General features: G+C 48.1%; 3 protein-coding genes across 3 annotated transcripts; 2 read left to right on the forward strand and 1 right to left on the reverse strand.

Annotated features, from left to right (window-relative positions):
- Window positions 1-342: 342 nt before the first annotated feature.
- N7471_011049 (TRAM1-like protein) lies at window positions 343-1,725 on the reverse strand (the record flags this gene model as incomplete). The annotated part of the gene is made up of 2 exons (XM_057283768.1): window positions 343-807; window positions 895-1,725. The coding sequence occupies 2 exons, from the start codon at window positions 1,723-1,725 to the stop codon at window positions 343-345; spliced, it is 1,296 nt and encodes a 431-aa protein (XP_057130034.1).
- A 1,466-nt stretch (window positions 1,726-3,191) lies between these two features.
- Window positions 3,192-4,757, forward strand: N7471_011050 (uncharacterized protein; the record flags this gene model as incomplete). Its single annotated transcript, XM_057283769.1, has 1 exon — window positions 3,192-4,757. One exon carries the CDS (start codon window positions 3,192-3,194, stop codon window positions 4,755-4,757), a length of 1,566 nt encoding a protein of 521 aa, XP_057130035.1.
- A 6,091-nt stretch (window positions 4,758-10,848) lies between these two features.
- On the forward strand, window positions 10,849-13,322 carry N7471_011051 (uncharacterized protein; the record flags this gene model as incomplete). The annotated part of the gene is made up of 4 exons (XM_057283770.1): window positions 10,849-11,908; window positions 11,967-12,381; window positions 12,445-12,757; window positions 12,825-13,322. The coding sequence occupies 4 exons, from the start codon at window positions 10,849-10,851 to the stop codon at window positions 13,320-13,322; spliced, it is 2,286 nt and encodes a 761-aa protein (XP_057130036.1).
- Window positions 13,323-13,354: the final 32 nt, after the last annotated feature.

Below are 13,354 nucleotides of genomic sequence, written 5' to 3' on the forward strand. Positions count from 1 at the left end.
ATTGGAATGGATTACCTATGTGATTGCCGCTGATCAAATCCCGGTTCAAGTATACATTATCATTAACTATTATATCCAAATAATATATCGTAGCATGGTAGATCTAGTCGCGCGACATTGCAAGTCCGCAACAGCATCAGTCAAACAGAGAACAACAACACATAAGATTAAATGGCCATGATACATGGCACAACATGACGGATTAAATGGACCAAGCGAAAATTTCTGTTCAAAATCGTTGAACAGCGGAGTCAATGCGTGCGTGGTAAGGTGAAAGGCACACCTGATGCTCCTCACAGTGGGTGCACCGACAGGAAGGACCAGGAAGCCATACGAGCATCGTTAGTGAGAACCATTCGGCTGAACAGAGAGACCAACACCATTGGTGGCATGCTGAGACTTGCCACTAGGTAATGCACTGCCATTCAACGAAGTATGGCCATTAATCCCCCCAACAACCTTGGATTCATCTTGCTCAATTTCAGACTCATCTGGCTCAGAGCGATCGTCCTTCTTCTCTCCCGTCACGAGGAACTTGAAAGCGCTGCGCAGCAGACAGTACAACCAGAACAAATTGAGAGTCTGGAGGGCAGCTAGCAGTCCGAAGGCGATGACGTTTGAGATCCAGCACTTGTACTGTTGAGTCTCCCAGTTCAGCTCGTAGGGCCCGACGGTTCGGAACTCGGTTAGAAGGGAATAAAGGATCCGAAGATTTAGTACATGGCGGAGATATATCCAGGCGCCGATCGAGGTTGCATAGAAGGGCATCATTATGTCCGGGGCTATGTAGTGGAGAGATTTTGAAACCTAGGGAAATTGTCAATAGGTGCCCTGAATATTTCGGGGTGTGTCGAAACCAGAAGAATCGGCTTAAGCGGGAGATATGCGACTTACAGCGAGGAAGAAATCACTAATATCATGCGTGATATAAACAGCAATGCCAATATACGTAAAGTGAAAGCGATAGCTGAGCGCAATAAGCACCAATGTCACAATATGATGCGCAACAAGCTCCAGATAGTCCTTCCGCCGCTTCTCCATCCCCAGAAGCATGACAATAGCCTGCTGCGCCCAATAAGCCGCCTCGAACAAGTAGTAGAACTTGAACTCAGCCGCATGGGTCCTATGCGGGAAGAGTTCGTACATGCCACGCGTGTTGAAGTACCAAACCGGCGTCTTGCGCATGACATACAACCCCGCGGGACCGAGGACTCCATGGTACATCGCGGTGTACATCTGCTCCATGAAGCGGGCCTGCTTTCCCCGCGACTTGATGCGCGAGGCTGCTAGGGGGCGGATAATTTCTTGCATGATGAATTCGCGCGTGAAGGATAGCACGATCACATAGAATGACACGAACGCTATGTCCCACAGACCCTTGCCATACTGCGTTGGGGCATTTGGGTCGCCATTCAGGGATTCCTCTTTGTAAGACAGGAATATGAAATGAGAGATTGGGTTTGACTCGGTCGGATTGAGCGCGTATAGTGAGAGGAAGGCCAGCACGAGAGCTAGTGGAAGCGTCCACGTGTGCTTACTCGCGAAATCCCTGCAGCGACGGAGAAGAGAGCACCGTTTTTTGGGCTTCGGGGTTGAATTTGGTGGACTTGTATGGCCGTTTCCAATTGTCTTGGGTTGCGAGCCATTGATATTCCTGCGCCTAAGAGTGTCTTCTTTCATTGGCGCTTGGTTGGCCCCGTTCAGGGGTAATGAACGGACGGTCATGTTTTGGAAATTGAAGGTGAAGTTGTGATGAAAAATAGATAGACCTAAGATATATGTCAACGACAAGCATGATATAGCATTTAAAAAAGAGGCTAGTCAAGCTAGCCAGACTAATTTAAGCTGAAGCTCTTTGCAATAAAACGTTGAATTTTCCCTATTCGGCTAGTCGATCGTATTCGGATAGATCGGACCCGACCCCGTTGTCAAAGAGTGTTTTCTCCTTCATATAACCCTAGAGGAAATGAGTAGAACTAGCGAAGCAGAAGCATTTAGCAGGTCTCTGTTTGATTGTACAGACTTCCCAACTAGACACCATACCCGGGATAATCCGACTGTCCACTGTCCACTTCATCTGTGGGACTGTCGCACATCCCAGACTTTCCCAAGATTGCTCTTTTTTCAGATCGTCATTTCATTTAAAATGGATTAAGTTCATTATATCCAATGCTGGGTTGACTACGGTGCAGCAATATAGCCACTGACATACAATGTGTCATATGTAACCGGTTCAAAACCTTGTTATATGCGGTGCAACACATGGATTTGACTTGATGACGAGTAATTAGCGTCGCAGCTACGTAAAAATGTCGCTGATAAACATTATGGGTATCCCTACTAGTATAGTTTGACTCGCATGTGGGTATCACAGCACTAGCTTGGTTCCTACCATTCCCTTCGTTTAGCCTTTGATTGAAACCAAAAGATCTACAGTCGCATGATTATAACAGTTGGTCCGAGGCGTATGGCTGCAGCTCAGCAGGCCATTGGCCCAAGATCTCTGGACACCTACATTGACAGCACTATCCTGAGAGCATTATCATCTGGAGGATCGGGGTGTGGGAGGGACACATACTCTTATTTAGTGGATGGAATGTACAGTAGGTATTCTTGTAAGCTGCTATATTTGTATTGGGAAGAGGAACTATAGGCAATAATTGCAGGAGTCGGATATCCTATGGGTTTGGAACCCTTCCTCAACTGCCCGAATATTCATCACCTATTGCCTGATTTAAGCAGGGACATACTACTTAAAGTCAGTCAGTCACGGAGCTTTGAGGGAGCCCCGAATTGTGGTTCGATCTATTTAAGATTACCTAGATTTTCTACACTTACGCGGCATTCCAATATATGTAGTGCTGTAGTGCTGTCATAGAGTAACTTATGGGTTTATCCAATGGACAGACAGTAGCGAGATACTCGCAAAAACATATTACTTGGCTTAAAGCGAGGTCTGTGCCACAAGTGGTTACACGATCGACAATATGCGTCTTGGTCATGTCATCTCAAACATGGCTACTGCATAGTAGATGCCTGGGTCCTACTCCTCCAAAACATGCCGAGAAATGCTCAGGCTATATAAGTGAACCTACCATCACCTTTGGTTGACCAGTGTATCCCCTTTATATCAGCCTTTTGGTTTCTATTTACTACCAATTGCAAAGGGCATCGGTTCAAACCAGTCAGTCATGGATGAAAACCAAGATGAACAGAACCAGTACCAGTTGTTACTTGGTCGTATCGAGCCAGCTGTCCGACGATCGACAAATAGAAGCCCTCCCTATTTCTGGGGCGAAGCCAGACACGAAGGGGGGCAGGAGACCGGCTTCCCAATCCATAGGGGATATGCAGAGATACGCAGCATCATCGAAGACGGCAGATTAGAGTTACTTGAGGATCTTGCGAACACTGCTATACAGTATATCACACGAGAATTTGAGTGCCTCGAGTCTTCCAAGGAAGGAACCGATAAAGGCTTCGTGGAGCTGCATCTCTCCGAGGATCTGCAAAAATGGCGAAGGGAGCAGCACTATTCTGGACGCACTTTGCCCAGCAAAGGTTACGGCCTCGCTTCCGCCTCGGACAAGGTGGTTCAGCTTTTTGGTGCGGAGAAATGGCCGAAACCACTGACCACCACCAATGCGCTATTTGGCAGCGGAATGATGAACATGTTGATCGGGGCATATGATGCTGAAACTCTCTACTCCAATTATTGTACCGACATGGCTTTCTACTATGAGCACGGTTACCATGAAGCTTTCCCGGAGTTTGAAGAGACGATCAAGTTGGCGGTTAGCGATCACCATGCAGTGCATACTCCAGGCGGTGCCGAAAGGAGGGCAGCTGTCGAGATCGGAATGAAGTACATAAAGGCGAAGGTCGCTCTAGAAGAGGCGCACAAATCGGAATTGGCCAATAGGGTGGCTAAGTTGAACAGACGAGAGGCTCAAGTCATATTTTGCTTCGAATGCAGCTTGTTGGGTATGGCTAAAGAGACCATGGTGCGTGGTTTTGATTGCGGTGCAGTGATGAGCGACATGATCTTCAGCAGTCCCGGGACAGACGTCGTCGACGTGGGCTCTGATCTAATCAACTCGGAGTTGGTGAACTCCTTCCTAAACACGGCCGACATGACTTCGACAGGCATAGTCACCGAGGAAGCCCTACGGAGGGTGTATGACGCTTACGCTCATACGGGCTCCAGAATGCTATGCGAACGCTGGATGGAACCGATGGCGCGCATGTGCTCCGTACTATTCACATGGCATATCCAGAACGACAGACACCGATTCTTCCGACGTGCTCTGCTTGGCTACCCCAAGGCGCGTAAGACGGCAGCGGAACCGCGCGAGGCAGATTTTGACGAAGCCTTTGACCCTGAGCTGCGCACTACTGGCTTCAGCAGACCGCTGCAAGGGGCTTGTAATGGCGGCGACCCCTGTGATCAAGTGGAGGGGTACCTACGTGCACACGATGAAAGTGACGGCTTACTTGCTGAGCTCTGGCTGTGTCTGAGTACGAAACCAATGCAATATGTTTCCAAGGGCGTTGTGGACGCGGAGATAGAGGATGGCTTGTCTGAGAGGCTCCTGCTGACCATGGCCCGGGCGTACTCACTTGGGTTCGCAGATGAGATGGCATGGCTGCTCGCCCATGCTGGACATCATGCCTGGCAGGTGAATCGACTCTTTGAAGCAGCAATGTTTGGCAGTCTCCTAGACGACGGTGACTTGCGGGGTAAGCTTGATAGGTAAGATAATTTCTGATGGTCACCGCTAACCGCGGGGCTGTGGGGGTGGATGTTGTGGCTTTGGCAAGTTCGATTCAGTCTATTTGATAGCAGAATAAGATGGCATATAGGGTCATGCACACTCACGCTTTTGTGAACAACTAAAACATACCGCTCGAGATAATCAGCTCCGCAGCTATGTACTGTGGTTGAAGACGAAGTCTATCTGCTCTCCTGTCAGCAACATCTTATCCAAGGTTCAATGCAAGCAACGTTCACTGCCGAGGTCCAAGCCCTGTATGGTTGATGCCTCAGGCCACAGATCCATGTCGGTGGATTCCGTATTGTAAAATGTAGGGTCCAATCAATGGTATTCAACTCTCTGTATTTCTGTATCGGCTCTCTACACAATTTATATGGAGCCTCGATTACATAACATAAATTACGAAAACACATAGGATTAATAAATCCTCCGGTATGCCGGTGTTACTGCGCCGACACACCCCCTCAGCGATCCCAGTATGGGATTGCTGGACCCTGTAGATCTGCTTCCTTCTAGGCTATTAGATAGCCTATGTCCACCATCCTGAGCATCCGTATGAAGCTTTCATGCTTCTGGCGAGAGAGTAATTTGGTGAGTCCATCGGCAACCATGCTTGCCGTTGGAACCCATTTCACCTGAATGCGTCCCTCTCTAACCTCCTGTCTCAACCAATGGCGATGAATATCTACATGTCGAAGCTTCGTTTCAAACGCCGTGTCCTCGCTTGTTAACAAGCTAATCGTTCTCTCGTTGTCACAATCGATTGTCATATCGTGGGAGAGGATAAAGCCAAGGTGATCAAGGAGTCGACGCCACCATTGAAGCTGCTTTCCTGCCTCTGATAAGCCAAGAAGCTCTGCTTCGGTAGTTGAAGTTGTTACGGTGGGTTGCTTGCTAGCTTTCCAGTCAACTGGACCCCCGTATGCCTGGCAAATATAGCCTGCTGAGCTCTTTCTGTCAGGGTGATCCCCGTACGAGGCATCGCTTGCAAATTGTACCGAGTCCATTCCGGCACTTGCTGCTCCAGCACTGTACTCAATTGCCAGGTTCCGGGTAGTATAGAGGTAAGAAATGACTCTATCTACCGCTTCATGATGTTGAGGACCGGGGTTGGTAAGAAATTGCGCTAGCCTAGCAGTTGCTTTCGCCGCATCCGGTCTCGTAATGGTGGTGGCATAGCCGGCAGATCCAACCTTTTGCTGGTAGAGATGGATCTCTCTCGGTGTGGCTACACCTTGGTATGGCTTCAATTCGTCAACTAGTAGTGGTGTGTACACAGGTGGACGGTCTGTCAAGTTGTACCGGGTAGCAATGCTTGTCACATAGCTATCTTGACATAGCCAAAGCTTCTTTTGCTTCCTATCCCGAAGGATTCGGATATTAAGAAACCATGCCGCTTCTCCATGATCTGTAAGCTCCCAATGCGCTTCCAGATCTCGCTCTAATTGCTTTGCTTGTGTCTTTACAGAGGGATGGCTTGCAATTAGGATATCATCCACATAGAAGAAGACTAGTAGTCCTTCTCCAACGAAGACGCAGGGGTCTTCTGGTGCTTGCTGCAACCCTAGCTTGCGTAGTACGCTAGCTGCTTCTTGCTGCCAAAGTCGTGGCGAGATCCGTAAGCCGTATAATGCTCGACGGAGCTTCCAGCATTTGCCTAGTGCTTGAAACCCTTCTAGCATATGCGTATACGTTTCTTGATCTAGCTTGCTGTTTAGAAATGCCGTGACAGCATCTCGCTGGCGGAGATCTAGATCAAAGGCAGCTACTAGTGCAAAGATCATCCTAGCGGTCCTAGCTGCTAGTGTAGCAGCTCTCTTTTCTTCATGCGAAATCGTTTCAAGATCTCCACGTACACAGATACGGGCCTTTAGCTTTAGAAGGTAACCGTCCTGGTCAAATTTGTATGAGAAAACCCATAGTAGGGGGAGGATCTGCTTTCCTCGGTCCCTTGGTTTCTCACTAACTTCATAAGTCTCCTTTTCGAGTAGAGAATTAATCTCCTTTCTCATTGCTGTGAGGTATCCTTGCTAGAAGGGATGGTTCATGACATCTTTCCAGTACTTTGGCGGTGGTGGGAGATCATCCCGATGGCGTCGAATGCCTGGTTTCTCGGCGTATAAGCCAGCTGCGAAAGCATGTAGTAGAGCCGGTGGCTCTTCATCCTGTACTATAGTGGTTGCATATACAAAATCATCATCTTGTCTTGCTTTACGTGTTCGACGACCACTTAGTATGTTGCCGGCATCCACATTGCTGGTGATCTCCCTACTTAGTGCTAGGCTTGGTGGTGCTAGCAATTCTGCCTAGAGCTGTCTTTCTAGCTCATCTTCTTCAATGGGAATAGCTTCATTTTCATGCTACTGGGCCTAGTCCCTAGCTAGCAATTGATCATCTTGATCATACATATCCACCCCCTGACCAGGACCAGTACTCGCTTGTTCTTCGTGTTCTTGCGGCGGCGTGTTTAGTAGTGGTGGGTCCTGATCATCCGGAAAAGCACCTAGTAGTGCTATACGCGGTGGTGGATCTTCCTGATCCTTTTTATGAAGCATTTCACCCGCTTGCGCTGTATATAGAGCGCTCGGTGTTGGCAGATATGCTTCCTCATTCACCCCCTAAAATGGGGTGGTATCCCGTTGTATGTTAACGGCGTCACTTGCTTCCCGTATTCCACCTTGGGGATCATCCTCTGCCCCGTGATCTTGCTGGTTGTCCTATTCCGGCATACTAGCCCCTTCTTGACTAGTAATCTCATGGTTGATCACCTGGGTGATCTCTTCAACGGTGAGCTCTTCTAGTTCTCTCACTAGTGGTAGTGGAACTGGTTGAGATCTCTCATACTCGGGTGAGTACTTGCGGCCTTCATCAATAACTGCATCTCTAATATGCTTCACTTTTCCAGTGTGTGGAAACCAGATCTTATAAATGTTGGAAGCAAGATATCCAACCAAGAAACCAACCTCAGCGCGGGGATTCATCTTATCTGACTGCACTTGCTTTTCAATCCTACAGTATGCTAGGCTTCCATACAACCTAACATTTGCTAGGTTGATCCTCGGCATTGCCGGCGTAAATTCCTTTCTCACTTCCTCCCATGGTATCAACCACCTATTCTCGGAAGCAATATATGATGGTGTACGGTTCAATAACCATACGGCGGCGCTTACAAATTCTGGCCATAGATCTTTAGGAAGCTTCCCTTCGAGGGCGAGCATCCGCATACGAGTAATGATCATGCCGCCAGATCTCTCGGCATAGCCATTCATCTCGGAGTGGCCGGGTGGAGTATGATATATCAAGATACCATCGCTTGTTAAGCTGTACTCCGATGCTTTGCCAGCTACTGCTTCATTATCATAGTGAAAGGCCTTGATTGGTAGCTTCCACTGATTCCTTGCTAGCTATACAAACTGGTTGATAGCCACTTGACATTCAGGCTTCAGTTCGTGCGTCATAATCCAATGGAATCTCGGTCCTTCTATATAGAAGTGAGAGATCCATCGATACTTATTGTACGCCGGTGGCAGTTATATCAAGTCAAAATGGACTCTTCCAAATCGTCCAAAGGTGCGTCCAATTGGCCGTCGTGATATCTGCTTTAGTGCTCGCCTAAGATGACAGGTTTGACATAGTGATTCCTGCTCCTCCGTCGATTTCGCTCCTTTATCCTCGAGGACGACGCCATCCACCATAGTAGCAAGCTTTGCTATAGTCCGTGATTCAATGTGGGCTAGGCGCCGGTGCCATACCTCGGCGGAAGCCTTTGATTCCTTCGGCTTCACTGATCTCCTTTGTGTTGGCTGCACAGCATATGCTTGTTGTGGTAGAGCTTCACCTGGCTCGTCAAAGATCCAGAGATTGAATTGATCCCATAGGTTCACACAGACGACAGGTCTATCGTTTGGATCCCGTATACAATTCGTGCGTTAGCACCAAAGCCCGCCTTTCTTCTTCAGCATCGCATACGACACGAGATTCGTGTGGAAACTAGGTGAGTATAGAGCATCACTCAATGTAATCTCCATCCTTCCTTTGACTGGGTGTCTCCCAATTAGGCGAACCTTGCCTCTGCCTAGCACCTACGTGGTACTATCTCCAGTTGTCAAATCCATAATATCTGCTGTGAAGTCGACAAATAGATCTCGATTATTACAAACGTGCGTGCTTGATCCGGTATCAAGAATCCATCGATTATGAGAGAGAGATCACCGGCTTTTGCTACAGATAGCACATGCTTGCTAATCTGTATAGCTTCACCTAGCGACTTGCCTTCATACTGGCAGTGGTGCTGGCCGTGGTGCTGGCCGTGGTGCTAGCTTTGGTAGGTGGTTGCGAAACTGACTTGGTTTGCATACTCAGTCTGCTTAGGCTTAGCATCAGCTACCACCTTATCAACCCATTTCTTCCAGCCTAGGTCCTTCTCTAGCGCCTTCTTTGCTCTCTCCAGCTTCTCTTTATATGGGATAAAGCCTTCTGGTCGGGTGGCTTCGTTCATAATCCAGCAAGTGGCAACCTTATGCTTTGAACCAGATCTCCCACATGGACAATCTCTCTTTTCAAAAGGAAGCTTCTCTTGCCTTTCTTGCTTTGCTTCCTAGTGCCCTTGCTAGGTTGAAAAGGCGCCTTTCGGAGGAGTGGTCGAGGTGATAGTCTTGACACCTATCTCACGGTTCATTGCGCGAAACGATTCGAGAAGATCTCGAGTATCATACGCCTTTTTGTCCATGATAATCTCCTGGTATTTGCCTTGCCACCAGATCGGTAGTACTTCTTTCACAGCGTGTAGGAAGTCCCTATTGGCATCTCTATCGTTGATACCAAGGCTGATCGCCTGCTCCCTTAGCGAATTCCACTTTTGAAGCCATTGCTCGATATCTCCCGTCGGCTTCTGCATCGCAAACACCTTCCAGTTCATTCGAATCTCCTCCTCATACGCGGTCGATCTTGCGAAACGAGACTTCAGATACACAAGTCTATCATACGGAGTACGATATTCTATCAGAGCGAGGTGGTGCATTGGGTCAAGATACGTGAGGATGTATTCATTTACATCACTCAGTCCCTTTGCTTGTTTCTCCCACCGTGCGTTCTTCACTTTATACACGTCCATTCGATCTCGCCAGACCCTTCGATTCCTTTCGTCACCCTCCTCAGGGTATTCCGGTTCCACTGGTTCCTTTAGGGTATCGGGTCGTTCGGTTGATAGGGTATCCGGGTTACAGTGATCCCAGACGTTCTTTTGCATTGCATATAACTGCACCTTTGCAAACCAGGTGAGCCATTGCGGTGCATCCTTCAGTTTTTCGCCCTTCATGGCGGAGAGGATTGATGCTGCCTCCATTGCTGGATGCTTCAATGTTTTGAACAATGAATCAAGGGATGATAGCTTGGTATAGCTTCAGGGTTGCAAGACAACTTCTAGCTGCGTGCTAGATACTATATACCGATATAGTAGTCTTATTCAGTGCGAACCGGGCTCATAACTGTCGGTGGATTCCGTATTGTAAAATGTAGGGTCCAATCAATGGTATTCAACTCTCTGTATTTCTGTATCGGCTCTCTACACAATTTATATGGAGCCTCGATTACATAACATAAATTACGAAAACACATAGGATTAATAAATCCTCCGGTATGCCGGTGTTACTGCGCCGACAATCCATTGTCAGAAATCCCCGAGCTCCATAGTAGTGATTAAGATAAAACAAGACCATATCATATGTAGCAGCCGATGTATTTGCCATAATTGATACATACGCAGCTCTGGGGTGGAAAGCAGTTGTATTCAATGTTGTTATGTACTTGGCAAGATGATTGCCCTGAACAAACGGGTCCATGGGTGGTCCATCCCGCATCCATGGACGGATAAGGTTTATCTCCCCCTATCGGCGATAGAGCGATATCGCGGTACTTAATTCACCTGTTGGCCTTGGGTTGCTGATAATCTGCTCTACAACCACCCATGGATAGTTCGTTTTCTTTAACATTATCTCTTGAGAAATGCCTGATATCTTACGTGGATCACCAAGCTAGTAAATAATAAAGGGAACCACGCTTGAGAAGAGACGCAATGCTCGCAGAACCAAGAAAACGCCATAATGGCCAACCGCAAGCCTGCGAGCCATGTCGCAAGGCCAAGATTCGCTGTGACCATGCAAATCCGAAGTGTTCGCGTTGTGTCCTGCGCAGCCTGAACTGTGTTTACCACCCTGCCCCTATGACCAAGCGCCGCCCCCCGAGCTCCCACACACCCATACACTTCGACACAACACTGCCCGACCTACCGACCACCCAAAATGTCTCTAGCGCTTTCCAAATTCCTACCGAATGTTTGGTCGGAGCAGGAATCTCTCATTCCCCTGGGGATCCGAGCCCCGCTGCGAGTTCGGGGTTAACAGCCCGTTCTAGCGCATCAAAACGGAACATGCTATTTAACGAGGAGTTGGGTCAACACGAGACGACTCGCTTCTCTGCTGTCTTTGTTGAAAATCAAGATAGTTTTGGCGCAGTGATGCTTGATGCCACGAACCCCAACCACCACGAGATAGGCCGAGAGCCTGATGTAACGGCCAGGTCTCGCGTAGAGTTGGCTGTCAGAACACTGCTCAACTTCCCCACTGCTCGTACATGTGACATGCTGATGGCAGGTATCCATCACATCTATGATGTATGGCTGTCACCCACCATGATCCAGCAATGCTTGAAACAAGTATGGACAGAATACGCCAATGAGCTAGGTGAGCTGCGGACACGGGATTCAGTATTGAGAGTGGCAAATGATATATTTGTCAACCACAAAAGGCGCCACTCAATACCTGACTGCGATGTCCCAAGCAATCCCGACCATTTTCCCTGGATGAACTGGTTTGGTGGACCTCATCTGCGATGGGAAATGATCGGGATTCTCTTTAGCTGGGCTGGGATTGCATTCAGATGCAAACAAGAGTGGGACCCAATATTTGATCTACCCGAGCAGTATGGACGGAATCGCAACAGTGCTGCAGACAAGATGAGAGAGTGTGCTGCTGCCTGTGTAAGGCTCTGCGAAGGGAACTTTGAAATCAGTGATACCATGGTTATTTGCATGAAGAATAGCACCAGATTGCAAAGCATTATCATCAGTGATGAGAGTGAGTCGCAAACACAGACAAACCCTAGCATTATAGAATTAAGCTCATTCCAGCATAGGTGACCGTGTACGAGTCGACTACGGGACTGTCCGCAGTGCTTTTATAACCGCCGGATTGCACCGCCTCACTCCTGCGAAGGAAATTACGCCGTTTTCTCAACACCGAGCAACACTTGCTTCGTCGATGTATTACTACGACAAATGTCACAGTTTGTTCAATGCGCGACCACCTATGCTCAGTAACCGTTACTGTCAATGCCCTCTCCCACTCGATTTAGGCGAGGAAGATGTATATGGGGGCCGAGAAAGACTGACCGTGGCCATTGCGAAGCTTGACTCGAACGGCTGGAACACAAATGGTCAGATATTCGCAACAACATGGCTTCGAGCACTAGCGATGCTTAGTCCTATACGAGAGGGAATTCTGGAACTAACTCTTAGTGTCAATTCGAAGTTTACCAAATCGCAGGTAGAGTGCGTTATTTGGAAGCAATATTACATACTAGGCTCATTACGCTAACTTCAGCCCGTTTGCAGAGACCTACAAGTCCATTTGGGAAATATAGTTGCTTCATATCCTCCACACATTCAGTATCAGGGGAACTCTGAATGGCCCCCGCAGTCAAGCTCACGATTCCATGAACGGAGCGCTGATGAAGTATATATCATCACCCGCATACAACTTGATGTATTGCAATGTCAGTTCCTCCTCCAGCGACTACTTGTTTCACAGCAGTTCAGTGGTGGCCAAGACTTGTTCGATATCGCCCAAGAGACAATGTCTGTTATCCTGTCTCTCTGGCTTAACCGCGATCGCCTGCGGGAATTTCACCATGCCTTTGACTGGATTGTAAGTATTTGGCGAGCCTAGCTGGGTATTTGGATTGAGAATAGAATACTAACTGATATTCATCCAGGCAGTATCATACGGAATGCCCTGTGCGGGAATTTTATGCGTCGAGCTTCTCCGAGCGAGTAATCTAGTACCTCCTGCAACACAAAGCGAGCTTCTATCGACGGCAGCTCGTGACTGTGTTAGATTCTCGCGGTCGGATGTTGTCCAAAATCTAGTTATGTTCAGAGCATTACTTGACTGGATACGGCCCACGGATAACAATGCGCAGCTTAGCAAGAAGTTCAAGACAGTTATACAGAGAATCATTGACGCTGTATTTGATTCTTTGGACTCGTCGTGTGGCATGCAAACACAAGAGATGCCGAGCGAACAGCAATCCCAGAGACACTATGGTCCGCAAGATCAGCAGTCTCCAGGGCAAAATCCACCTACTGCGACAGGCAGAGAGCATGATATTGACTCTGATATGAACGCCTTCAATTATATGGATTGGCTCAACACCGTTGATTGGACTCAGGGTGGTTGGCTTGAACAAAGTAATCCGCCCTTTTCATATTAAGCAATCCTAACGGATCGACATTCCCAACCCCT

This window comes from Penicillium samsonianum (genome assembly GCF_028829775.1).
Source record: "Penicillium samsonianum strain IBT 33392 chromosome Unknown utg000007l_segment0_segment0, whole genome shotgun sequence".
Taxonomy (NCBI): domain Eukaryota; kingdom Fungi; phylum Ascomycota; class Eurotiomycetes; order Eurotiales; family Aspergillaceae; genus Penicillium; species Penicillium samsonianum.